The sequence below is a fragment of the Papio anubis genome, chromosome 10, assembly GCF_008728515.1.
Source record: "Papio anubis isolate 15944 chromosome 10, Panubis1.0, whole genome shotgun sequence".
NCBI classification, from domain to species: Eukaryota; Metazoa; Chordata; class Mammalia; order Primates; family Cercopithecidae; genus Papio; species Papio anubis.
Window position 1 is genome coordinate 9,417,945 of NC_044985.1, and position 26,681 is coordinate 9,444,625.

General features: G+C 55.7%; 1 protein-coding gene across 1 annotated transcript in view; it reads right to left on the reverse strand.

The window, feature by feature from the left end:
* Positions 1 to 26,681, reverse strand: part of GLI2 (GLI family zinc finger 2) — a 66,331-nt gene that overhangs the window by 23,638 nt on the left and 16,012 nt on the right. The window contains exons 2-4 of the mRNA XM_021923510.2: positions 17,645 to 17,847; positions 13,672 to 13,857; positions 1,014 to 1,215 (exon numbers count right to left, since the gene is read on the reverse strand). Coding sequence (XP_021779202.2) covers positions 1,014 to 1,215; positions 13,672 to 13,857; positions 17,645 to 17,847 — 591 coding nt within the window. The remainder of the gene's footprint in view (positions 1 to 1,013; positions 1,216 to 13,671; positions 13,858 to 17,644; positions 17,848 to 26,681) is intronic.

The following is a 26,681-nucleotide window of genomic DNA, read 5'->3' on the forward strand; positions in this document are numbered from 1 at the left end:
TCTCAAATTTCTGACCCTCAGAAATGGGGTGAGGTAACAATTGTTTGTAGTTTTAAACTGCTACGTGTTGGAGCAATTCGTTAGGCAGCAAAAGATAACAGGCTGGGCGCGGTGGCTCAAGCCTGTAATCCCAGCACTTTGGGAGGCCGAGACGGGCGGATCATGAGGTCAGAAGATCGAGACCATCCTGGCGAACACGGTGAAACCCGTCTCTACTAAAAAATACAAAAAACTAGCCGGGCAAGGTGGCGGGCGCCTGTAGTCCCAGCTACTCGGGAGGCTGAGGCAGGAGAATGGCGTAAACCCGGGAGGCGGAGCTTGCAGTGAGCTGAGATCCGGCCACTGCACTCCAGCCTGGGTGACAGAGCGAGACTCCGTCTCAAAAAAAAGAAAAGATAACAAATACACTTGTTATTCCTTCCGTCTCCAGGTCGCTGGGACAAACCCTCCTGACATTCCTCACACCTCCTGGCCTCTCCTGGAGGCTTTGGGGAGGCATGTGAGTTTCAGTCAAGCCGGCTGGGGTCTCAGTCCTCAGACAGTCTAGAGTCACACAGAGGGGAGAAGGGTGGCTGGTGTCAGTGAGGTGTGGGTGTGCCACGATGCGGCTACAGAGGGAGGAGACCTGCAGGCAGCTGAGAGGCTTGCTGAGAGCCCGGGCCATGCCAACATCACATTTTGTGTGGTCTCCAAGGTTGGCCAATACTTGGCTGCTCCACCAAATTCAGTGAAATACTAGGAAAATCATCTTCGACCTCAAACACCTTTGATTTCACATTTGAGTCATTCATGACAGGCCTGGTCCATGAAGATGTACTCAGATATGGGCTCATTTCAATTTGATCACTATTGGTTTTGAATTCATAAAAAAGGTGCGAGTATGTGGATTCACAAATGCCACTGGTCCTGTCTTTCTCCTAGGGTCAAAAGCACCCACCGAAAAGCCAGCGCCTCCCCACTGGGCCCTCAGCCCAGCTCTGGTTCTCAGCCCTCTGCTTGCAGGCGGGACTCACCTGAGGGCGCCTGCCGACAGGTGCCCGTAGGAGCCGCTGGCCGCTGAGCTGCTTCGGGAGTTGTTGATGTAGGCCACCAGCGAATTGGGTGAGGTGCGGATCATCCGCTGCAGGTCCAGGCTGGCGTCTGAGAGTGGGGAGATGGACAGCGCCCGCTTGCGGCTCAGGCGGGGCGTCACCCGCGGGCTGGAGAAACGGGACACTGTGGGACAGTCAACACAAGACACGTCAGCATCACTGGGGATGGGGGGCGGGGTGACAGGTAGGTGGGGGACAGGAAGAGCCTGCGAGGATGGTCGAATGGGTATCCCAGCTAAGCCGACTTTCCAGTTGTGGGCTCTTGGGCAAAGGATGCCACCTCTTGGCCTCAGTTTGTTGATCTGTAAAATGGACTGAGCAGCGCAGGGTGTGCTGATAACTGGAGAAGTGCATGCAAGGTGTCTGGGCGAGTGAATATGAGCAATGAGCATAGGTGCAGAGACCACGGCTGGAATCCAGCAATGCTTACCTCATGACAGGAGTGTGCACGAATCGTAAGTGAGCAGTTCGGTGGCCTCTCACCAAGTGAGTCCACCTGGGAAGCCAGCCCCAGGTCAAGAAACAGGGCTTGGCCAGTGCCCACAGGCCCCCTGCACCTTCCAGCCCAAGGGCAGCTGCTATCCTGGCTTCTAACACACAGCTTAGTGTTACCTACTTTTGAGCTTTGTGTAAATGGAATTTTAAATACTCTTTTATGTCTGGCCTCCTTCATCCACTTGGTCAGTTTGTAACATTTCTCCATGCTACTGTGTGTGGCAGAAGCTTGCCTGTTCTCACTGCTGTGGAGAATTCCTTGGGGAAGAGAGTGAATGGAAGTAAGTGCTCCAAGGTCATAGGTCATGTTGTACCTGAAATCACCACGAAAATGCCCCCTGATAGGTCTCTGCCCTGCACAAACGGTGGCCTAGAAATGGTCTGACAACACTGCCCAAAGGCTGACTCCAGACCCCTCTGCTGGCTCAGAATCTGCTGGCAGGCCACGGGGTGGATGGGGTGGGGGAAGGTGAAGGCTGGGCTGCAACAGAGAGCAGACAAGGAGGTGGGGGTGGGGGGTTGGGGGCTCTGTTAGGCTGACACTGAGAACCTTGCCCAGGGGATAGGGATGAGCATGTCGCTAGCCCCACCATCACTGTGGCCTCCTCACTCAAGAACCAGCTTGAGGATGACTCTCCATAAGCCAAGCTTCCCGCCCTGTCCAGACCCTCCCAGAGCCAGTCTCCTCTCTTTAAAGGGCTGTAATAGTGTTGACCACCAGGGTTGGTGTGAGCTGTAAATTAGGTGAGGAGCACCTGGTCCACGACAGGGCACAGTAAATGCTTGGGCCTGTCCTTGACTTTCTGGACACCTGCATGGAGCAGCCTCTTCTCATGTCCCACTGGCCACTGCCCACCCATCCTTTCCAGGCCTCCGGGTTCCCCGTGGGCTGGTAGTGTTGCCCGTAAACAATGCTGGGGGTTGCTCAAGCACACCCATGTCAGTGCTTGGCTGTTCCTGGGCTTCTGATAATTGCTTTCCTCCCTTCTGCCTGCCCAGACCTGCAGAGACCCCGCCTGGCTGCCCGCTCCTCCAGACAGGCAGCCCTGACTGCAGGGTCTGGCTCCGTGGACCTCCTGCTCACAGTCCACACAGCCTCTTGGTACTCCCGAAGCTTTCCTGACGGCTTTGACCACTGACCTTAGGGCCACTCTGAAACATGCACGTGGCAGTTCCTTGTCTCCACAGCTACAGGAGCACCAAGGGCAGGGGGTGAGGGCCTATGAGCCTCTGAGCAACCCCACTCCATACTCGCCAGTCCCCAAGAAGGCTGCGTGAAGGCAGAGCCCACACCCACCTACAGAACAAGCCGAACGCCCTGGGATCCACGCTGGGCCCCGGGGGCAACCATGCCCGGCCCAGCCCCACGCTTGGCCACAACCCTGAGGAGACCTAGGGATCCCTGGGGAGGCTCTTTCCGGCCAGGCCACCAGGAGAAGCACCTCTCCAAGGCATGGAGGGGACAGAGGACATCCAGGACCGTTGGGCTGAAAGGGGTTTCCAGGGTTTTCTCTCCTCACCGCCTCTTCCATGGGATGAGGGGAGTCTTAGGCCACAGAGGGGAGTAGACAGCCAGCAGCCTGGGATGAAGGGACTCTGGGTAGAGGGACGGAGACCTGGACTGGAACAGTGACCTGCAGTGGGGTGAAGTGGGGGCTGAACACTGGCTACCCTGCGCTGGGGCCATAAGTCAGCTGCATGACTTGGGGCAAACTGTTTTACCTGTCACAGACTCGGGGTCTTTATCAATGACATCAGCATAAAACAAGCCCCCTGCCAGCTCTGGGGCTGCTGTGACCCAGTGGGATGATGGATGGGGAGGTGGCCTGGCCACTCCAGAGTGGCCGCAGTTGAGATGCTCATGCGGCCCAACACTTGGCATACTTTATTTTCAACAAGAAGAGTTAAGTGATGTTAAGAAAGCTCCCAGTTGAAAAAGAAGTTGAGTTAATCAGAACATTCTTTTCTTTTGACATCCTTGCAGCTAAACTTTCTGCTTTCGCCGTTGATTCTATCGGGCTATGAAGACTGGGGCTTACAGATATTTTAGGAGGCAGAGCTGCAGTGAGTACACAGAAGACGCTCCATAGATGCTTCTGGGGATGCCCATTTGCTCTGACCCCACAGAGGGGCCAGGGCAGAGCAGGTAACGCACTCAGACAACTCCTCCTTTCTCTTACACCAGGAAGGATCCTAGGCCACCTGCCTGAGGACAGAAAGAGGCAGGGAGGCCCATGAAGCAGGCCAGTGACCACCCACTCTAAACAGGGATCCTGGAGGGCAAACAGGGGCATCCTGGCTGGAGTGTGCCCCTCTAGTGCAGTATCTGGATAAATGTCTGCTTCTGAATTCTTATGCAATTAATGACCCAGTGACAGCCACCGTTTAGTGACGCTTAGACCCACTGACTCATTTAACAGCTATCACCATCCTCCAGGCAAACCAGATAAGCAGCAGATAAGCAGCAAGGCAGTTACGCTTGGAGGTTGGTGACTTGCTCAAGGTCACAGAGCTATAGAGGCAGGATTTGAACCCAGGTCCAAAGAAGCCCTAGTGTCTGGACTTTTCTGAGGACTCTGTGTCCTCTCTGTCCATCTTCAGAGAGGTCAGCAGAGGCCCAGGGCCAGGAGGACATCCCCTCCCACAAACAGTTTTCGACTTCCCACTTTCAGTGGCTCTGAAGAGTGAACCTTCTCAGAGCCAGCTGCCTCCTCGTCCTCTCCTCCTGTCCACAAGGCAGCCCCAATTCAGCACAGCCAGCCCCACACTACTGTCCTGTGCCTGGACCAGCTCTTCGACGGCACGTGCCTGCCACCTGCGCAGTGGCACAGCGGGAGACCCGGGAGCCGGCCTTCCCTCCTCCCCTCCACCACAATGGAGCCCACTTACGTGTGGGCTCATGAACACCTCTCAAAATCTCTCCTTTCAAACTCCACCCCCAGCACAGCCCACCACTCACTTGGATCATTCTGGGGCCCTCACCTAACAGCTATCCAATCCACAGTGCTCACTGCAAAGACAGAGATTTTTAACTTGGAAATAGGATTATGTCCCTGCCCTCTCCCCAAAACTTTCCAAACATCCCCACTGCTATTACAAACAAGGCCTAGGCGGTGGCCCTGTGGAATGCCCTCACTCCAGCCACCGGGGCTCCTTCCAGCCCTTCCTCCGTATCACCTGCACAGGGACTTGCACGTGCAGCTTCCTTTGACTGCGGCGCTCTCTCTGTTCAGACCTCAGCCAAGTCATCACCTCATTTGGGATGCCTTCCCTGACCTCCTGGAGTTAGATCTTCCCTATGCTCAGGTCTCCCTCTCCAAACAAGGGTGGGGATGAGCTTTCATCCACTGTGCGGTTATCTGCTTGCTCCTGTCTTTCTCACTATGCATTAGGGACCTAAATCCTTTTTCCCACCTGACCATCCCCAACACTCGAATACAGATGGCACAGCCATGAGCCCAGTGGGAGATGCCAAGGGCTGAGCCACGGCACGGACAGAACGTGTTGAGGAAGAACAGATTCACAGTCACCTAAAGACAGCCCGTGCTCAATGTTATCATCACACGTGCTAGGACTCCTCCAAACTTTAAAGTGTTAGGTAATTTAATCTTCACGACTGTCCTATGAAGAAGGGGCTGTTATGCTCATTTTACAGAAGACGAAACAAAGGACACTAAATAACTTGCCCAAGGTACAGGGACACCAAAACCACCTGCCACAGGGCCTATGTCCAGGGTGCAGAGGAGGAGTGGTGTCTCGGGGGCAGGGAGTATGACCGCAGGAAGGGACAGGGAGGGCCCCCTGCATGGGAGGAGGCCCCAGGTGGACACACACACACACCCCTCAGGTGGAGACACACACCCCACGTGGACACACAACCCCCAGGTGGAGACACACGCACACTCCAGGTGGACATACACACACTCCAGGTGGACACACACACACCCCAGGTGGACACACACACACTCCAGGTGGACACACACACACTCCAAGTGGACACACACACACACCCCAGGTGGAGACACACACCCCACGTGGACACACACCCCCCACACACACACACACCCCAGGTGGACACACACACACACCCCAGGTGGACACACACACCCAGGTGGATGCACACACAAACACACACACGATGCAGAGGCACACAGACAGCCTCTGCCACCGTCCCTGTCAAGCCTGTCACTTCGTGGCCTCCTTGGAGCACATTTACTTAGCTTTCCTGAGCCTCTCTTTCCCCATCTGATTTTCCTGATTTTCCCCATGCCACAATCAGGGCAGTGTGGCTTGCTTTGCAGGGCTGTCGTGAAGACACACATAGAACGCCAAGAATAGTGCCTAAAACCCAGCAGGCATTCCAACATGAAATTGCTAATGAACGTGGCTTCTTCAAGGGCTAGGAGGACTGTTCCAAGGGGCAGGGCAAGCCTCCAGTCAATAATAGAGTGAAGGGCAGCAAGTCTAGGAAAGATGATTGGGCCACGCAGCAACACAGCTGTCACTAGACATTCACTCATCGGCTTGCGTTCGGCATCCTCTCAGCTTCTGGGTTATTTACTGAGTCCACTCCTTGTCAATCCTCACTTCAAAGGAAATTCAAAGAAAGATGCCAAAGTGAATTCTCTGAAAGGCTCCTATTACTTACAAACTGAGTGGCAAATGCGGTAATGTGAGGGGAAAAACCATCTAACATGATATAAAGTAAGAAACACACACATCTTTGTAACACATTTTTAAAAAAAGAGATTCTGCTGCTAATATTTGGATTCCCACCCTCTTGTGTGCCCCTAACAAGAGGAAACAGGCCAAATCTGACAGTGATATTCATCTCTGTTATCCCCGCCTCTCATGGGAAATATGTTTATTAATGCGCCTCTTCCCTTGATAAATTACTAAATAGAAAGAAAAGCCTGGCACTCATTTCCCGTGGTTTCTCCTGTGATTTATGACCGGGAACATGGAGTATTCATCTGTGGATGAGCCCGTTTTAATGCCGGTCAGCCACGGGTGACTGGCCACCTGCCCACCCTCACCTGGGCGGACGCCGACACCACCTGCCTCTGGACCTTGCTTCACCCACTAGCGCTTTCTGTTGCTCATTCCTGTGTTGATTCATTGATCCATCTGCCCCTCATGCAGTGCTGAGAGTAGGCCAGGCATTGATTGGACATCATGGGGACTCCAGGCAGGGAAGCTTCTGACCCTGCCCTCATGGAGCTCACCAGGTAGGAGAGAGATGAAGATGGTACTCTGAGGCACCAGTCAGGATTTGCAAAGTGCCATCTAAGCAGGATTATTCTAGAGAATCCCAAGGTGCTCAGGAGGGAGATCAGTGCTTTTCCTGAGGCAGTGGGAAGGGCAGGAGATGCAAGAACAGGCCCTGGACTCAGGCAGACCCAGGTTGCAACGCTGCCTGCACACTCTGAACTGGGTAGCTTTGGGCCAATCACTGGCTGCCTCATGCAGAAGATGGGCTACCAGCACCCACCCCAGGAGTGCTATGGGCTGATAGCCAGCATATCATCTATACCTGTGGGTGGACTTCCATGGAGGAGGGGCTGGGAATCCCCCCAAGGCCCGCGTGCCCAGGAGCCTGGACTGAGGGGCAGGAAGAAAGAGCATCATCCTGGCACCGGCTCCCAGGAGCCTTCTCTGTGCCAGATGCCATCCTCAGCCTGGGGCTGGGATGTGCTGTCATCAAGGCCAGCAGGACACAGCCTGGTGGTGGGGCTCGGGTACCCTGAATCCTCACTGGCTAAGATGTGTTCCCTGCATAGCCCAGCTCCCTCACCCAGATATTTTCTAGCTCGCCGAGGAGATGCTCTAAGGAAATCTTGCCTGAGGACCTTAATGCCCCCACACCTAGCCATCCACAGTCCTCTCACCCCCTCTGATGGGGGAGTAGCAAGAGTCTGGGCCATGGAGCAGAGAGGCTCAGAGTTGCCAGGACCACGGCCTAGCTAAGTGATGAACACAGAGAAACAGGCTGTGCTGCAGGCTCCTCACCATAAAGCAGCTTCATTAAGCTGATGTGGCAGGACAGTCTGTGTGGGTTTACCAGATGACCCACAGACACTGCTTAGCCCATGCTTGTATATAACAGCTCCACCACCTCACGCAGGGACCTGCAGTCTGGCTTCCTTTGCCTCGGTTCCCCTTCCTGTCTCGGGCTAGGCAAGGGATCCCTGCCTGACTTGGGCCTCTGGCAGCCCCTCCACCAGCATTCCTGCCTCTCTGGGTTTGATCAATGTAATTGGTTTCTGAAAACCCCCCGGATCCACAGGCAGCATAAAGAACGGGCGTCAGAATGGAGGTGACATCCGAGCCAAATTAGTGTCAATATGACAATAAAATGCACGGCTTGGAGGAAGTATGAGCTGTAAACAGACAACATTTCAATCGGAAACATCTCAATCTTCTCAATGTGGTGGAGGCGGGAGGGGGTGGCTGTTCTGTTGTTAAATCACCAATATTCAACAGCATAACATGAGAAAATTCCATTTTAGGGCCCGGGTGACAACCGGTGAATTCCCCGCTCTCCAGGGAGCCGCTCAGCAGAATGATGACCTCGGTTCCCCGACTGGTTCTCTATCACCTTCCCATGCAGCCGCGCTCCTGTCTTCCTGCTGTAAATCAGGACCCCGTTAAGAACAAGAGGAAATGGGCCTTCACCCACCACTGGAAGACCAGGGAGGGTGGGTTTTCATCAGAGCCTGGGAAGTCCCTCTGTCCTGCCAGCACCCTGGCCTCAGTGCCCCAGGAGGAACGTAGGGTTTGGCTTTTCAATCCCACAAGAGTCTCATCGAGTCCTCTCTAGCTTCTGGCCTTTCTTCCAGCACTGCAGTGTGTTCCCAAATGCAGGGCCACACACGGCCCAGATGAGGCTATGTTAGGTTTGATGGAGACAGAGACAGGAACATCCTCCTCAGACAGGCATTAGATTTTTCATTTCAGGAAAACATACATTGTTCCATTTCAAGAACCATTTATTTAACCCCAAAAGGTGAGTCTGGTAAAAACTATTATTAAATACACAATTGTGCAGGTGGCACTCAGCTAAGGTAAAAATTGGGCTGGTGGTTTGCAAACGGGTGTACTGGGGACAAGGCCCTGCAGGATGCGGACCCACATGGAGTTCCCACCCACCTCTCCCTGCTCGCCCTGCTGCCTGGCAGAGCCCTCTCCATGCCTTGGCTGGACATTCAAAGCCTCTGGAAAGTTCTCTCCCGTACAGTGCTCCCTCCTCTGGGACCATGAATGAAGGTGCTGAGAAAGGAGGCTGGGGTAGGAGGGGGATCAGGTCAGGACAGGTATTCCTGGTCCCGCCCGGGAGCGCACACAGGGCTGCACTGGAGCTCAGGCACCAGGCAGGCAGGGCTTGTGCGCTGCTCATGATGCGCTGCGTCCCTAGACCTAGAACCCGCCTGCTACATAGAAGGTGCCCAATAAACACCTGCCGAATCACCCACTGTGTGTGCATGAGACACAGAGACAGAGGAAGGCAGAGAGAGAAGGCCTGTTCTCCTTGCCTGTCCATGAGCTCTCCAGGCCCCCTGCGCCTGCACAGAGCTCACGTGCTCAAGACGATGTGTATGGGGGCTTCCTGGTGTGAGCACATATTCCTCAGAGAGAGCCAGGCCCCTTCCGCAGGTCTCCTGAGCTGCACTGCTGGTGCCAGGGATGGTCTACACAATTTTCTCAGTGAGAATTTGGGCAAAAAGAAACCTGGTGGCAACACTCAATCACATTCTCTGCTGGGTGGTCTGGAGCTTTCCGGGAGGGACCGGCACAGACCCGTGGAGCAGGCACCCACCAAAAACACCTCCCTGGCTCCCACGGTTCACGGGAGGGGAGGGGCCGGGGGACACCCCAGCGACAGGTCCGGCCTCAGACGCCTGGCCGAGAGCGCTGGTGTTGTGTTCCGCGTCTCCTAGAGACATACGTGAGAAACCATCCACGCAGGCGTCGGAGCTGAGTGGAAGTGCGGAAAGCATTTTTAAAAGTTGAAGTGAAGGTTCTGGTTCTAGTTAAAACTGGTTTTGGAAAAAATGTATTAAGTAGCAATAAAAACAGGGATAATCCTGGACTACTCTGATTTTCTTGGATTGTAACTGACTGGGAACAAAGGGAAAGAAGTCATCTGCTCCTGAAATCCATGGATGGGAAAAATGTCCCCACGCCCAGCCCATGCTGGAGCCAGAGAAACCCATATCCCTGCTCAGGCCGGCTCTGGAATCTGGTGATGCTTCCCCGCTACCCCCGCGTCCTGAAGCCAGATGTGTTCCCAAGGCGGAGGCGGAGAAGGCACGGCGGGTGGGGTGTGATGAGTTACCCAGCAGCCGCTGGAGGGCTGGGAGCTCTCGCGCCCACTGCTGAGCTCACCTCTGCGCTCCTCTGCTGCTTCCCAGAGATGCTCAGCCCCAGGGGCTGTAAAAATGCTGAGTGCCTGGAAGGCAACACCACTCCCCAGCCCCTTCCAGCCCCCTGTGAGCCAACAGCGACGTTCCTCGAGTGCTTCCTTCCTTAGCTGGAGCGTATCTTTCCATTCCAGGGTCTTTTCTAAGGGCCATTCACTCATTCACTTACTCACCCAACAACACAGAGGACCCGCTCCTTGCCAGATGTGCTCCCAGACCTGGCGCGGCCGGCCATCTGGCCATATGTAAGGAGATGTCCCAGCCAGTTCCAGTTGGGGGCACCTTGAGTCCCACTAGCACAGTGGAGCTAGTTGGTGGCTTGAGAGGCCTGGAGCTGGATTCTTGTGGGGTCTCAGGAGAAGGCCTAGGGCCCCATGCATAGGACACTGTGCAGGGACGAGCTCAGGGAGGTATCTGGGGACCTGCAGGTGGCGCAGTGCATGGCAAGACCACAGTGCAGGGTGGGAGAGAGGAGCTGGAGAGGAAGGCCTCTAGATGGGGGTTCTAAAGTCTGAATTTTATCCTGAGGGGGCTAGAAGTGGCACGGACCGATCACAGGATGGCAGAGAGGATAAAGATGGGAATGTTGGATGAGCACCAGCCATGGAGCAGTGCTATGAGGGTGACATGTCACTGGCTGGCCCGGGAAGGGTGACACAACACACTTGGAGGCCTGGGGGACAGGATGGGAGATGGCAAGGAAAAGGTCTGGGAGGACCTGGACCTGGGTTTAGGCAGCAGATGGACAGAGCTGCCTACCATGAAGACACAGAACCCTGCAAGAGGGAGTGAATTTAAAGAGGGAAAGATATACTGGTGGAAACAGACCTGCACCAGCATTATTCCAGCACCTGCTGTATGCCAGGCACTGGGCCAGGCTCACACGTGCCATCTCAGTCAATGTGTTTAATTCACACAGCTCGCAGGGCTTGGGATCACCACTCCACAGCCCTTCAGTCCTGTCAGCGCCTCTGAGCCCAGCTACCACAGGGAGGACACCGTGCAGCCAGGCCTGACCCAGGCCTGCCCTGGCGCTCACTGTACTACTTCTCCCCTCTGGCTCTGGCCCAGCTGCTCTGGGCTGAGCCCAAGTTCACCTGGCCTGGCTGGCCCTCCCTGGGGCCAGGGCTCACCGTTGGTCAGGTGCATGTGCTGCTGGAAACTGCAGCCCAGGGAAGGGCAGACAGTGCTGGTAACAAACAGAGCGAGGCTTGGCGCAAGCCTAGATGTTGGGGAGCCCATTTGCTCATCTTAGAGTAAGGAGCGTATTTCTAGCCTCAGAAGGTGGCTAAGGGAGTTACATGGAAGAATGTGTGTAAATGCACAGAACAGAGGCAGTTTGCATTCCAATTCACTGTCTCTCATGCGTGCACATACACACACACACACACACAGCAGACGCTCATGCTGCAAATCACTGGATGACTCCTGGCTGCCTGGCTTAGTCTTTCCTGCCCTGTGGGGACACCTGCCTCATCTTACCTCTCTCGGCCATGGTTTCTCTGCCTCGTCCACTTTCCTATTGGCCTGATGCCACCCTCAGGCCCTTGGAAGAAGGGTCCTGCTTGGAAGAAGCTGACATTTGGGTGTGACAATTTGCACATGATCCTTCATGCACTCGGTTGCTGCTATTTGGTTTCTAATATTGGCAAGGAGCGTGTCTAGCACACAACTTACTCTCAGCACCTCTGACACCTCACTGTGGCTCGTGGGAGCACCATGTAGGGCTGCTGAGAGGAGAGGGGAACAGAGCACACGGACGTGTGTGTACTCAGAGGGACGCTGATGTCCTGCAGAGCCGAGAGGTGTTATTGAACATCTGGATGGTGTGCTTAATCCTGGACTAAACACCATGCTGGGAAAGGCAAAGAAGAACGGGACAGACACAGGGACCAAATTCTGGTGGCATCACTGAGGCATATTATGGCCTCCCATCAGGGCCTGGCGAGGACCACATCCAGGGGGCCAGCGTCAGAGGTCAGCCACCCTCTTCTCAGCAAAACTCTTCCTGGGAAGCAGGAGATGCTCAAGATAGCTGAGGAGCCATATGAGGTGGCTGCTGTAAGTATGAGGTGGGCCAGGCAAAGAATGAAGTAGGAGCCAGAGGAGAGAGCTGTCCCAGTGACTGAAGGGGGCAAGGGAAAGCGAAGGAGGAGGCTTCCAGAGAGACTTCCTGGAGGAGGCGAGATTTCAGCCAGGCCTTAGGGAAGTGAAGGGTTCTCCTGGAACAGAGCCCTGGGGGAGGGTCAGGGTGAGCAAAGGTGGTAGCCCACCCTGAATCTCAAGGCCCTGTCTGGTCCCACGTGACTTCCCACCAGCCAATCCCCAACCTGCTACAGGCTGAACGGCCCTGCAGACACCAGGGCTGCCCCTGCAGGACAGTCTCCCTGCCGTGGGCTGTCAGGGAGTGAAACCACCACCCCAGGCAGGGCTCGAGGAGGCTGGCTCTTCGGGAGGCGCCTGCCTGTCCCCGGCGGTGGCTTCCGGCTCTACTGGCTGCCCTGTGTCCCTGTGTGCCGCCGGCCAGGGCTCCAGGGCCTGCAGGTGGAGTGGCACTGACTAGGGGATGAGAGGGGGTGCTGAGCCTTCCACCCCCTCCACTATTCCTTGAGACAGGCTCCATGCTGATCCCAGGGCTCATGGTCAGAGGGTCACGGGTGTCCCTGTGAAAGCAGCTGTGAGGATGGCATTTGGTGGGTGGGAAGGACTTCGTGTCTAACAGACACCAAAAGCATCATCTACTCAGGATATCTGACTTCCCTCCCTTCTATGAGGGCCCCACCTATAGCCTCCCAGCTCAGTACTACTCCATCCTTCAAATGCTCAGGCCCGAGACCCTGTGGTCAACTTCAACTCCCTTCTTTCTCTCAACTCTATATTCTAGCTGGGGGCACATCCTGTGGTTCTACCTTCACTGTCTTCCCGAGATCTGGCCCCTTCTCCCCACCTCTACTAACTGGACCTCCTGCCTCCATCTTGCCCCCAAATCAATTCTCACATGAGCACGGAAGGAGATTCCTTGTGTGAGTCACTCAGCTCTCTTTTCTCCTCTGCCCAGCCTCATCTCCAGTGAAAGCCAGTCTTTTCTGAGGTGCACTGGTTGGCAAGACCCCACCTGGAAACTCTGGCCTCACCCCCACTCCCACTCCTCACGGCTGGCACTGGCCTCCTGGCTGTTTCTTGAGCTCGGCAGGCCCACTGCTGCCTCAGGCCCTTTGCACTGCAGTTTCCTCTGCCTGGAGCACTCGCCCCCAGATGTCAACTTCCCAGTGAGGCTTCCTCTGACTTCCCCATTCCAAACTGCACCCCACTCACCCAGTGCTCACTCCCCTGCCCCTGCTTTGTTTCCCCGGTCCATTTGTAATTGGCTACTTTCATATGTAATTCCTAGAGCTGCTTAGCATCTGTTTCTCCCCATCACACTGTAAGTTCCAGCTTCGTTTGCTGTGGTGTCTGCGATGCTTACGATGTTTCCTGGCCCGTGGTGACTCAGTAAGTGTTGTCCAAAGATTCAGTGTCTGTGGACAGCCATTCTGCAAGGCATCAGGGTACAGCCCGACCTCTCCTTAAGGGCCCTTGTCCCCAAAAGAAACAGCAAGTGACCTTCTCAGCCTCAAGAGGGGACCCGCTAGCCCCATCCTCAGCCCCTCGGGGCCGTCACTCACCGTCCACTGGGTTGAGGTAGTCGTGGAGATGGGGTGCGCTGGCAGCACCCCCGCTCTGCATCAGCAGGTCCCCGTAGGGCGCGGGGTGGCCTGCCACGAGGGTCATCTGGTGGTAATAGTCTGAGGGGGTGGTGCCTGGAGCAGGAAGGCCGAACAGTCCCCTCTCCTTAAGGTGCTCCTGGGCCACTGTGGGCAGAGGGGAGAGAAATAAGCCGTCAGAACCTGGCACTGGCTGCGCTTTTCCTGCCAAAAAAAAAAAAGCAAAGAGAAACGCACACCTGGTGTGGGGGGTTCTCTCCTCGGCACTTTAACCCCATTGCCCCACTGTCTGCGCCGTGCTGGGCCTGGGCCTGGCTGGCATGAGCTGCAGTGTTGCTGCTGAAGGAGGCCCAACTCTGACCTCTGTACTCCCCCATTTCATCAGATTCATAAACAATCTTCCCCTACTCTGCTTCCATGCCCCTCAGAATCCCAGAGCCCCAGGTCAACAGGATCCATAGTCCAGCAGAGTCTTCAAAGTTAAAAGAAGGTGCAAACAGAGGCACCTCGGCGGCACGCGGCTGGGCCAGGGTCAGTCTGTGCCTGAACATTCAGGGTGAGATCACTGCCAGGGCACCAGGCCTGGCCAGATAAAGCTCCTGGCCTGCACACATCCTTATCCCTGCAGCACAGAGCCTCGGGGCTGTCTGCTTCAACCCCGAGGTCAGCCCTGCCTAGGGCTTAGGAAGGAGGCAGCGAGGATGAAATTCAGAGCATCCGAGGGAGGCTGGCCCTCAGCAGGATGGTGTCAGGAAACGAATGGGAGCTTGGAAACCTAGCACCGCCATCGAGAGTCCACAGGTGTGCAAAGAGGGCAGTCTGAATCCAGGAAGCAAGCTCCTAACCACTGTGCAGTGCAGCCTTTCTGTTAGCAGTCTCGACAAATTCCAAAAGAGCTCTCTTATGTGCTTTGCAGAGAGAGGAGACCAGGCCATGGAAGCCGCCATCCTCCTCTGCCTCCTTCTCGCCATCTCCTGTTGCATCTCCCAAGAGTTCAGGCCTCCTGCCAGGCTGATCGCCCACAGGCTCTGCCTCCATTGTCCATGCCCAAAGTTCCCTCCCCTACTCCTTGCTGCCTACCCGACTTCCCTCAAAACCTTCCCTGGAGATCCCATTTGACCCCAGTCACACATAGTCTGGCCAACACTGCCTCGGATCGCCGATGACCTTCCAAACCTCACGCGGCAGGCTCTGGGGCTGGTACCGAGCAGGGCACACAGGACTCGAATTCAGACCTCCTGCCAGCTGCTCTTAAGCCTAATCTGCCATCTTTGGTCACTTAGTAGCCCAAGGGCTGATGAGGCCTCGGAGTATCTGGTCTACTTCCTGTGGGAGCCAGGGCCATGCAAATTAGCCAGGTCCCATCCATGTCGCGGGGCTGTGGGTGGGTACGTGGGTGTTCCAGGAGCTACCTCGGTGTCTATCTTAAACTCATGCATAGATAGCATGGTGCTCCATCGGTCAAAGGCCTCTCGTCCAGGGGCAGCTCTGTCTCACCACCCCCAGCTCCTTTTAAAATTTTTTTTTAGAGACAGGATCTCACTCTGTTGCCCAAGCTGAAGTGCAGTGGTGCACTCTTAGCTCACTGCAGCCTTGAACTCCTGGGCTCAAGTGATCCTCCCACCTGGCCTCCCAAAATCCGGAGATTACAGGCATGAGCCACTGTGCCCAGCCCACCCAGCTCTTCATGGGCGACACTGCAGTCAGTGGAATACAGTGTCCCTGGTTCCTGAGCATCTCCAGGAGGGTGCTTTGTTCCTTTCTCCCACAGACATGTCTCATGGCTCTGGCCCTGGGAGAGCAGCCAGGTTCCATCTGCCTCTTCCCTGGAAGCCCTGTTACCATGTGTATTAGTTTCCCGGGGTAAATGCTGTAATAGATCAGCATAAACTTAGTGTTAACTGTTGTTAAAACAGCAGAACTTTATTCTCTCACAGTTCTGGAGGCCAGAAATCTGAAATTGAGGTGCTGGCCGGGTCGCGCTCCCTCCAGAGGCTTAAGGGGAAGATGGTTGCTGGCCTCTTCCAGTTTCTGTTGGTTGCCAGCTTCCTGCTTGTGGCCATATTACTCCCATCTGTGCCTCTGCCTTCATATCGCCTTCTCCTCTGGGACTGTGTGTGTGTCCCTGGATGGGCGTGAATGTGTCTGCCTTCTCTGTCTGTCTCTTGTAAGGACACCAGTTAGTGGATTTAGGGCCTGTGTGGATCATCTGGGACGGTCTCTTCAGCTTAAGAGACCTGACTTAATGACATGTGCAAAGACCGCTTTTCCAAATGAGGGAATACCCACAGGTTTGGGGGTCAGGCTGTGGACCTGTGTTTTGGGTGGTACCCCTCAGCTGCCATACTAGGTGTGAGCATCAACCTGTTGTTCAGGAGTAGTATGAAGGGACGCCAGCCTGGTCATTGTCTGAGGGAACCAAGGCTGGGGAGTTGACAGTGTTAGTGTGAGCCAGGCAGAATTTGGAACCTGAGCTGTGTCCTCTGACTCTTGGTCAGCCCGTCATGGACGGGGCACGGTGGCTCACGCCTGTAATCCCAGCACTGGGACCTCAGGAGTGATGTGGACAGGGCTGGGCCCACTGTCCACAAGACAGCAGCCAGGCGTAGAGGCAGCACAGGCCTCAGGGCACCCCAGCTTGGTCACGGCCAGACAGGGGTCACACGCAGAGTTCAGGGCTGACTTCTGACTTTGAGGGGCCATTTCAGAATGGTGCCACATTCCGGCTAGCCATTTTCAAGCCCCCTGGCTACAACCATTTGCCTTGTTTGGTTTCTCTTCGGTGAGGACCAGGCAAAGGGGAAACCTCCATGCCAGGAAGATGAGTCAACGCTTCACGGAGGCTTTCTGCACATTTGAAAACTGGAAGCCGCCTTTTCATCGCGAGATTCCAGCCTGCACATTCTCAGAGCCAGGCCTCTGCTTCAACTCATAGTCACACCCACCAGTTGGAAGAGGATGCATTCCTCTGGGGGAGAATGCTGGTAGTGATAAGAGACTCACTGGGACCACACTTCCCAGAGCCTCTGCCCATGGGGCTCTCAAGTTCAAGTTGCACATGTCCTCTAGCCTGAGAGGTCAAGTCTCAGCTTCGTGTATTCTGAGAAGACGCACTGGGTTGCTTTCAAGGATGGGGACAATGAGTGGCGAGCAGCACTGTGAGGGGTGGCACAGGGCCATGCCACACTATGGGTGGGGTTGCACTTCCCAGGGAGACGGCATGGGTGGGACTGGCCCCCAAATGTCTGGGTTACTAATACGTGTCTGCATGTGTCTGTCGGTGGGGTGGGTGGGGACTAGAAGTATAAAATTTTAGATCTGCTTTATACATATAAAGACATATTTGTACCATGTGACCCTGCCCTTTTCTGGCTGAAATTAGTCACACCAGGGGTGGCCATCTGATCTCTGAGCCAGGCCAATCAATTTTCTCTGTCAAGCATCTGAACTGAGAGACACAATGCCACAACTTCATCCCCGGAGCCCCAGGGCCTGGGCTGCCACTTGGAGGCCTCCTGTGTTAACCTGCAAGGGGTAGATCTAACAGAGACGCAGGCAGCAGCCAGCCCACTCCGCCTTCCTTCTGCATGAGACACCCCAACACAACATCCCCTTTCCTAACACCAGCTCCTGCAGACTTTGGTTGGTTACAACCAGTGGTTCTCAGCTACACAGGACCTACCTGGATAGACCCTTACTGTTATTATTACGGTAAATCATATATGGTTTGCATGCAAAAGAGTGCTTACCAAGTGCTCTTTAATGAGCATAAAAACCAAAAACCTGTTGTTTGGAAGTAGTGTGAAGGAACACCAGCCTGGTCACTGTTCAAGGAGACCAGGGCTGGGGAGTTGACAGTGTTAGTGTGAGAGAAGCTGGCTGTGCCCTGCCCCAATGCCCTAGCTGCCCCTCCCCATCTCCAGACCCTACTCACCGTCAGCGGGGCTGAGGCCCCTGGCCGCAGAGATCATGGAAAGCGTAGGGCTGCTGTGCACAGAACGGAGGTAGTGCTCCATGTGGGGGTTCACGTACGGGTGGGGGGCGTTGAAGGGGGACTCCCCAGGGCCAGCCGGGTGCGGGGAAAGCCGGATCAAGGAGATGTCAGAGATGACAGGGCTGCCGCTTAGGGCGGGGGGCCTGCAGAGACAATGGACAGCCATCTAAGAAGGAGGACACAGAGGGAACCCCACCAAGACCCCAAAACCGACATGGACAGTCCTTGTCTCTCCTGGAAAGACTTTCCAGAACAACCTGCACTTATTATTTGCTACACCGATATCCCCTGGTCATCTGTGAATTAGAGTCCGAACTCTCGAGCATCAGCCAGCAAATGCAGACTGAAAGCTCCATGCTGGTGCGTGCGCCCACCCGCCAGTCCCACGCTGGAGAATGGACCTCGCACCCGCGACTGGACTTGCTGGAGCACGGGCACACCTGGCCGCCCACACGTCACAGTTGCACTGTGGCTTCCCCAGTGCCTCCTCGAGGCCGGGCACAGGCCTGTGTGCTAGAAACATGTATGAAAAAATATGAAAATACGAAGACCACAGGTAAAACGCAAAGAGTTCATAATGCTAACAGGATATGTGAAAAAGACAGGGGGATCAGGAGATGCCCTGCAAGTGGAGAATCTCTGGCTTCAGTGCTTCAGTTGGATAGTTGGTTGCTGGTGTGACCAGCTCGGCTGCAGGGTGAGGATTCAAGGCGAGTTTTGAAATTGGTGAGCCCCAACTAAAATCTTGGAATATCTCCTCGCCATGGAATTCCTCCTAGCGCTAACAAAGCCACCCTTCTCAGATGCCCCAACAGTCAGGTGTGCATTTGGCTTGGTGCTCCTGGCTTGGGCTGGCATGGCCAGGGTCCACCCCCATGTCCCCCAATCTGCCCACCAAGAGTCATGGAATCCACTCAATGTGACCTCGGGCCCTTATGTCAGGTCTTCTGACCTGGGGCCTCTACGCAGCTGTAGGTGTATTTTGAGGTCATCTACTCCAAAACTCACTCATTAACGATGAATCAGACTTTACGGTGAAACAGCTGCGAAACCACAGCTAAGTCACCAGCAACCACATTTACCAAGATTTCATTTTGATTTCTTCAGTCCATAATTTGACATTGTGCAAAGAAAAGAGAGTGTGTTAGAGTCAGACAAGCCTGGGTTAGAATCCCAGCCGAATCACACCGTAACCTCTCCGAGCCTCAGTTTCCTCATCTGCGGAACTCGGATCACAGTAGTGTCTTTCTCATAGGGTTGTCGTGAGGATGAAAGTCCCCAGAACTGTGCCAGAGACACGGCAGGCAGTCATGAAAGGAGAACTGCTGTTACAGGGTTAGAACCACACTTTGAGGGCTAACCCAGCAGTGCCCGGGAGGCCCTCACAGTTTTCACACTGGATTGTCGCTGGACGTGTGAAAGGGCACTGCTGGGATCGGTTATTTCAGGGAGGAAATGATTTGTCTGTTGGCTGAGCAGACCAGAGATAATTACTGATCATGCTCAATAGTGCATGAAAACTAGGCTTATAGTACAGTACAAACCAGGACCCAAACAGGTGACATCCAGATGTCCTCACATCTGGGTTTCACAAACTTCCCCCTGGGAGGCCGCTGCGCCGGGCCTGGAGGGAGTCTTCCACGGCCTGGTTGTCTAGCTTCAGCAGACGTGACTGCTCTGCTCATGTAGATCCCATGAACCTGCTTCTGTCTTTTTGCCTACGCCAATCCTTGGCCTCCAATGCCTTCCTGCACCCTATACTGTGGCGGCAAACTCCTCATCCCTGTCAGCCCAGCAGGTGGCACCCTCCCTGAAGCCCCTTTTCTTGCCTCAAGATCCCTTCTCTCTGCTCCCCTAGGGAGCACTGTTCCAGGCTCAGGCTGACAGGTGCATCTCCCAGGTTCCCGGGCTCTGCCTGGGAGCAGGGCATGTCTGAGGCACTTCTGCATGCTCAGCACGGGCAAGGAACTGGCGCCATGCAGGTGCTCAGAGGTACCTTCAGAATCAGTGACAGCCACATGTCTGTGTGCCAGCCACTGAGCACCATGGGAGGGAGACTGTGGAATAAGTCACAAGTCACAACCTCAAGGTGTTCTCACTCACAGCCTGCCTGTAGAGGCGGGTGCCTGTGCATGGGAACGGCATGAAATGTGGGGGGCTTAACAGATAGCTTTAGCCTAGGAAGGGGCTGCTATGTGTGCCCGGGAGAGGAGAAGTAGGGCCAGGCTGACGCATCCCTGGTTCAGGACAGGTCCTGTGGGCTCCGGCCTGTGACTGCAGCAGGATGACACTCACATCCTGCCACGGGATGTGCGCGTTGTGAAGAGAAGGCTCTGGGACAACATCACCTCTGTGTGGCTCCTGGGGGCGGACCTGGGCTGAAGGATACAAGTTCTGGAAGGCTGAGTGCGGCTCAGCAGAACGTAGGGTGTCTACAGGCTGGGAGAATAGCTGAGGTGCCTCCTGTCCTGACTCCTCGGTCCTCCCCAGACACTCCAGGCAGAGCAGGTTCCCAGAGCCTGCAGGATGCCAGCCAGGGTTTGCGGTCACAGTAGCCTGTGATCAGATGCCGGTGGCCCTAGGTGGCTTTCTTAGGTCCCAGGAATGCCAGCCTCCCTGGCACCAGGGTTGCCCTGTGGGGTGTGCCAACCACAGCTGAGTCCCCCTGCGAAAGCCAGTGATCACGTGGGGACTTCAAGCTACATGGTGAGGCCACACTGCAGGCCCAGTCTGGCCAAGGTGACCCAGATCCCACTGGCCAGGTGAGCCTCCCCTGAGAGGCCTGGAGTGAGGTGCTGTCACGGCCACATGCACACCACTGTCTGGGGCTGCCATGGAGGCAGCTGGGCCTGAAGGTGGCAGGTGGGGCCTGGGTCACACATGGAGGAAGTGGGACTTGCGTCTCCACAGTGCAGCTGCCACGGTTCGGGGAAGGTAGACTCCACCTCCCCCTTCCCACCGCGTGCATCACCAAGGGAATCAGGAGCCCAGGTGTAGCCCAGGGCGCCCTCTTCCTCTCTCAGGCCCTGGGCTCTGTAGGGATGTCCAGGGGTCTCTGCAGGGGCGCCTGGACTATATCCTCATGGCAGCCCCCATGAAGTAAGCACCGGCTGTGTGCCCCACAGGTGGGTATGGAAAAATGGCACCAACCACTGCACTTGATCACGAGTACACTGCGTCCAGACAGGGGAGTCACTCTCCATGCTGTGCGGCCAGTGAGAGGCAAGCAGGAGGCCCCTCCAGCGGGCCTCACTCCTGGGCTGGGACTCCCTCATCCAGGCGCTACCCACCCCATCACAGCTCCGCTGTCCAGGACTGCCTGTTCCCTTGGTGTGACCAGACAGGAAACTGGGAGAGGCCACTGTCCTACCCCAGAACAGGTTCTATCAGGGGCAGCGGAGACATAGGCCAGCCCCCACAACAGGTCCAACTCAAGGGTACAGAGCAACCCTTGCTCTTCCCCTGTGCCAGGGAAGGCTGCAGTGCCAGGCCTGGAAGAGGGGGATCTGAGCCACAGAGCCATCCCCCGGAGACAGATACAAATGCTACTGAGATGCAGCGGGGTGGGGCAGGACACTGCACCTGGCACTGCCTGTCCCCTCGAGGGCGCTGGCTCGCTAATCCTTCCTGCTTAGCTGTGTGGCCTCAGCCAGAATGCTGCTCCTCTCTGGCGCCTCACCAGGGTAGTGTGAAAAGACCAGGGCCGGGCACCTGGTAGGGGCTTTATATACATTAACTCCCTTTCCTTCCCTCCTCAGCAACAAGCCAACTTGGAATACAGAGTGTCTGCTGGCTGGGGAACCCAGGGCACACAATACCTGAGACAACAGGCCCATTGGCCAATGTAGCCATCAATGACTGTCTCGACAGTTCCTCCAGGAAGCCTCCCGTGATGTCTCTTTTGTATAGGGCCAGTAAGATCACAGCCATGCTCTTATGTGGCATCTCCCCAGGGTAGGGCTGACTGTGTGCCAGCCATCGGCAGGGCACATGCACATATTTCCTTTATGAATTCAAATAAAACATTCACAACGCAGGCACTTCATGCCCATCTTGCAGATGGGAACACCCCCAGATAGGCCAGGTCCCTTGGCCAAGGGTGCTCAGATAGCAGGTGGTAGAACCATCACCAACCCAGAGGGGGCTGGGCTGGAGCCCCTGCCTGTGCCCTGGCAGGGAAGTGGGTGTTCTTGATGACGCTGGTTGGTGGTGAGCAGGGCTCAGGGTGTGGGCAGGATCAGGGAGGCCAGGAGAGCTTTCTCCCCATTGTTTCAGCTCCTTCTCTGTCTCCGGTCCCCACCCCACCCCTAGCTGGTCATCACACACAATCCCACCCTGCTCTGGTTGGGAGCTGGAACCCCCCACCCCACTGTGCTGTGATGACCGCTAAGGATCCAGGGGCACACATGTTCCCAGAGGTGGTCATTTTGACAGACCAAACACAGCCAGAGGAACGGGCCAGAACAGGCAGAACTGCCAGCATCACACAACATGTGGGGTCTGAGGGCGCTTCCCAGCAGCCCTGAAACACGCCAGCATTGCCAAACCACACAGCAGGTCCTTCAGGGTCCAGCGCCCCTCTTTCTTGGACAATTGCCCCCATCCCAGGCCGCAGCTGAGGGTCTCATCGTGCTGGGTGTTGCCAGCGCTGGTGAACAGACGACCGAGCCGTGGAGACTGCAGCAGGAAAGGCGACTACTGGTGAAGTCCGAGCCACCGCTTCAGGCCGACCCCAGCAGCAACCTCCCTTTCTTCTTCCATTTCCACACTGCTGTACTGTAGGCACTCAGCCTTGGTGTGAGCCGTGGCCAACCAGGCCTTGAATTCTGACAGCTGGGCAGCAACTCAAAGAGACAACCTTTAGGATGGGAGGAGGAGCCAACTGCATGAGCTCAATTTAAAAGATGGCCACAGTCTCCTACATCACAGATACACATGGGCACACCCTCACACACTCCCATGGCACAATCAGCCAGCGGCACAGCCAGCCCTTCTGCAGGACTCTCAGCTCAGGACACTGCTCCTATGCATTGCCTTCTCCCCTCAGTCCAGCTCTGAGCTCATCTGAGCCACCAGTTGTTCCTTCTTATATGTGTTCACACTCCCAACAGGGCTGTGCCTAATGACCTGCAGGGAGCTCAGAGCCCAGGGAGGGGAAGAGGCAGACCCATGAAATCAGGCACTTACCGGGCAGTATGATAAGGGCTCCGGCAGAGGAGTGATTCTCTAACTCTGCCTGGAAGTGTGCAGGAAGGCTTCTCAGAGAAGATGAGATTAGGGCTGGGTCTTGAGGGATGAATAGGAGTTCACGAGATAGTGCATTACCAACAAAGGAAGCAGCATGTGCAAAGAAAGGCTGGAGCACAAAGCTGTGGGGGGTGTGTGTGTGTGTGTGTGTGTGTATGAAAGTTATGCCTGAGGGGCAGGGCACAGCCCACAGAGTGCTTTGGGCTGGGTCTATATTGAACCCACTTCCTTTCTGCTGCTCTGGGCAGGGGACACGTGACCTGAGCCCAGCTGATTAACGTATCCCATACCGCTAGTACTGTGATGAGTTCAGAGATGGGCATGTGCCCAAGACAGCAGCTTTGGCTAGAGTCTTTGGTTCTCTCTGTCTGCAAGGGTTGCTGAGCTGGTAGGGTGCAAGCCTGGGGCTGCTGGAGGCCATCAGGGGAGAGCCCAAGAAGGAAGATGACACATAGAACAACAGAGCTGAGAGATGAAGAGCCAGTGTCTTGATTTGAGCCCCTCTGCCTAAAGCTAGCATCCTTGGCCTTCTCAGTTATGTAAGCTAAGACATTTGTTTGTTTGTTTGAATCACTTGGAGTTAAGTTTTTATGTCTCAGGGAACTGCCAAGGCCTGTCAAGGCAGGCTTTGACCCACACAGCCTCCCACTGCCCAGAATGATCCTGGGCCTGGCACCCTGCAAGGCAGACTCCAGCCATAGCTGCTCGGACCTGTCCATCCACCCACCCGCAGAACAGGAAAGGGTCCCTGGACATCCTGCCCACAGTGGCTGAGGCTGGAGGGTGCAGCTGGGCATGTCCTTCTGTGTCTGGGCATGAGGCACAGCAGCGGACTCTGGGTAAGTAGGACAACCAATCAAAGCCCCTCCTCCTCGTGTGTGTGCGTGTGTGTGTGTGTGTGCTGTGCACGTGTTAGTGACCAGCGGCAGCAGCAACAAAGAGCAGGAGCCCGGCCTCGCGGCTGACTCTGCCGCAGTGGAGGACGCCTGTGCTTCTTCCCGATGCTGGTTCTAGCCTGCTGGCCATGATTGGGTCCTTGCCCCAGGAGGCTGCGGGCAGAGCCAGGAAAGGCCTCTCCTTAGCAGGATCCTTCCTCTTCCCTCTCTCCTTCCCTCCCTAGTGGGAGATCCCTGGCAAAGCCCTTGGATGGGACTTCAGGACCAGGTCCAAGGGTCAGCATGGTGGCGAGGGGAAGTAAGGAAGAATGGAAGTAAGGAAGAGGAGAAAAGGGAGAACGGATAAAGTAGACTGAGGTGTCACTGGACGGCTGCTGTGTTAACCCTGTGGATGCTGCCACAGGGACGCTGCTGCTGCTGACAAAGTCGTCAGCATTTGCAAAACACCTACTATGTGCAATACATCCAGCAAGCCTGCAAGGCAGATTTCATTATCTCCATTTTACAGACCAGGAAACTGAGACTCAAGGAAGTCATGTGACTTGCCCACGGCTGCAGAGCTAGAGGTGGCAGAGCCGGAGTAGAGGCCAGCCTCTCTGCCTCTGTGAAGTCGGATCAGGCACGCTGACATCTCTAATGGTCCACCCAGATGCAGGCTGGTGCTGGCTCCGCCCTTGCTGTCTCAGTTTTCGAGAAGGTTGGCTTGGTGGTCCCCTGGCAGGCATAACTTCAGCTGGTCCCCAAGGTGACTCTGGGGCAGTGCAGGCTGAGGGGGCCACCCCCACTGGTAAGCAGAACCTGGACCCTGAAGTCACAGATCTGGGTCTGAATCATGGCTTTGGTGCGGTTGCAGCCTCAGTGCTATGTGCCCTGAGCCTCAGGATCCCTTGCCTGCAGGTGGGGCAGCTCTGAGGTAGGATGAGCCAAGCATGGAAAGCATGCAGTGTAGCACCAGGCACTTAGTAGGTGCTCAATTAGTGCTCACCTCTGTCATCTAGCAGATGAGCAAATGGAAGCAGCTCAGAGAGTGGGGTAGACCCAGCCCACACCTTTTAGCATCAAATCCTAGGACCCTTCCCCATCTGCTGCCATGAGATTTTTGGTGGGAGAGAAAAGAAGAGGTCAAGGTAATGAGCACCCTGCATAGCCATGTGTCACTCAGCATGCAGCTGGCTGGGCCTAAGCGAGCATGCCAGACCCTCAGAGTGGGTGCTCCTCTGGGAGCGAGAATGATGGGGGATGTGTAGCTTCTGCCTGAGAAACGAGTAAGACTTTGAGGGCTGGGGAGAAGGGAGGGCATCTGGCCTGAGCACCGCCTAAGCCAAGGTGCGGGGGCAAGAACCGGCGTGTTCCTCAAGGTGTGAGAGAAAGGGAAGGAAGTGCAGGGATTGGGGCCCCCACGCCCCAGCCTTGGTGCCTGCTTAGAGAAGCTGAACAATGTGGAGCTGAGGGCTGCTGACTCACCCAGACTCAGCACCAGCCATCAGGGCGGGCTGTCCCACTAGGGGGTCGGAGCCAGAGGAGGAGCCCACCCTTGGCATGCCAGAGATTGCTTTGCTCTGAGATCTGTGCTGGTCAGCGGGGCCAGACACAGGCAGGAACAGGTCCTTCGTGTCCCATTTAACAGACAGCACTGCTGAGTCCCAAAGCACCAGTGGCATGGCCATGGTGAGGCCAGCGGCAGCAGCAGGTGGGAACACAGGAACCTAGGTGCCCCCAGACTGGTCCAAGGGCTGTTGCTGATGAAGAGAAAAGGAGGTCCAGTCACTTGGGGGTATGAGCCTACAAACCTCACCACGTGCCTGCTTCTCGGGGTGATTTATGACCTCAGTGGCAGCAGGTGAGGGGCCACAATCCCATGTGGCCAGGGCCTGCCTCTTCCTTCTGTGTCCTGTACGCCACTCTCTGGTCCTTGGCACAGGCCATGCTTGCCCCTCACAGTTTTGCCCCTTGATGTCTGCACCTCCAGTCATGCCCTTTCCCTCTTCATTCCTTACGCCAGTTAACCCCTGTTCTCCTCCCAGAGGTGCCAGCTCAGGGACCTCTCACCCAAGGCGCTCCCTAGCCCCAGGTCAAGGTCAGGATCCTCCTACGGTGCTCCTACCAGATGTCCTCAGCTGCGAGCTCACGTGCGCCCTGTCTCCTGTATCCGTTTCTGTTCACTCGCTGGCCCTGTACCTGGCCCTGCACATGCCAGGGACATAGAGCATGCTCAAATACATGTCTGTTGAATGAAGGAAGGAAGGAAGGAAGGAAGGAAGGAAGGAAGGAAGGAAGGAAGGAAGGAAGGAACAAAGCAGGGAGTGTGTCCAGGGAAGAGCACAGACACTACTGCGGAAGACGTGAGTCCCAGCTCAGCTCAGCTCACTGCTGCCTGGGAGCATGCATGTGCCCTCACTGAACGGTTATAATAGTGATCTTACAAATCTGTCTGAGGAGCAGAGGAAGGCATGTGGGGGGCTCATGATATCTCCCAGAGATATGTCCATGTTGTGCCCCCGGAACCTGTGAACGAGAACTTACGGGGGAAAGGGACTGGGCAGATGCGGTTAAGGCAAGGATTTGGAGATGAGGAGATTATGGGCCACCTGGGTGGGTCCTACATACCATCATGGGGTCTTTTTAAGACAGCAGAGTAAGATTGGAGACACAGACGATGAGATGACCATGCGACAGGGAGACAGAGACTACAGGGACATGGCCAGGAGCCGAGGAATGCTGGCAGCACCAGAAGCTAGGAGAGGCAAGGGCGGAGTCTCCACTGGGGGCCTCTGAGGGTGCACAGCCCGGTGACAACTCGATCTTGGTCCAGTGATACTGATTTTGGACTTCTG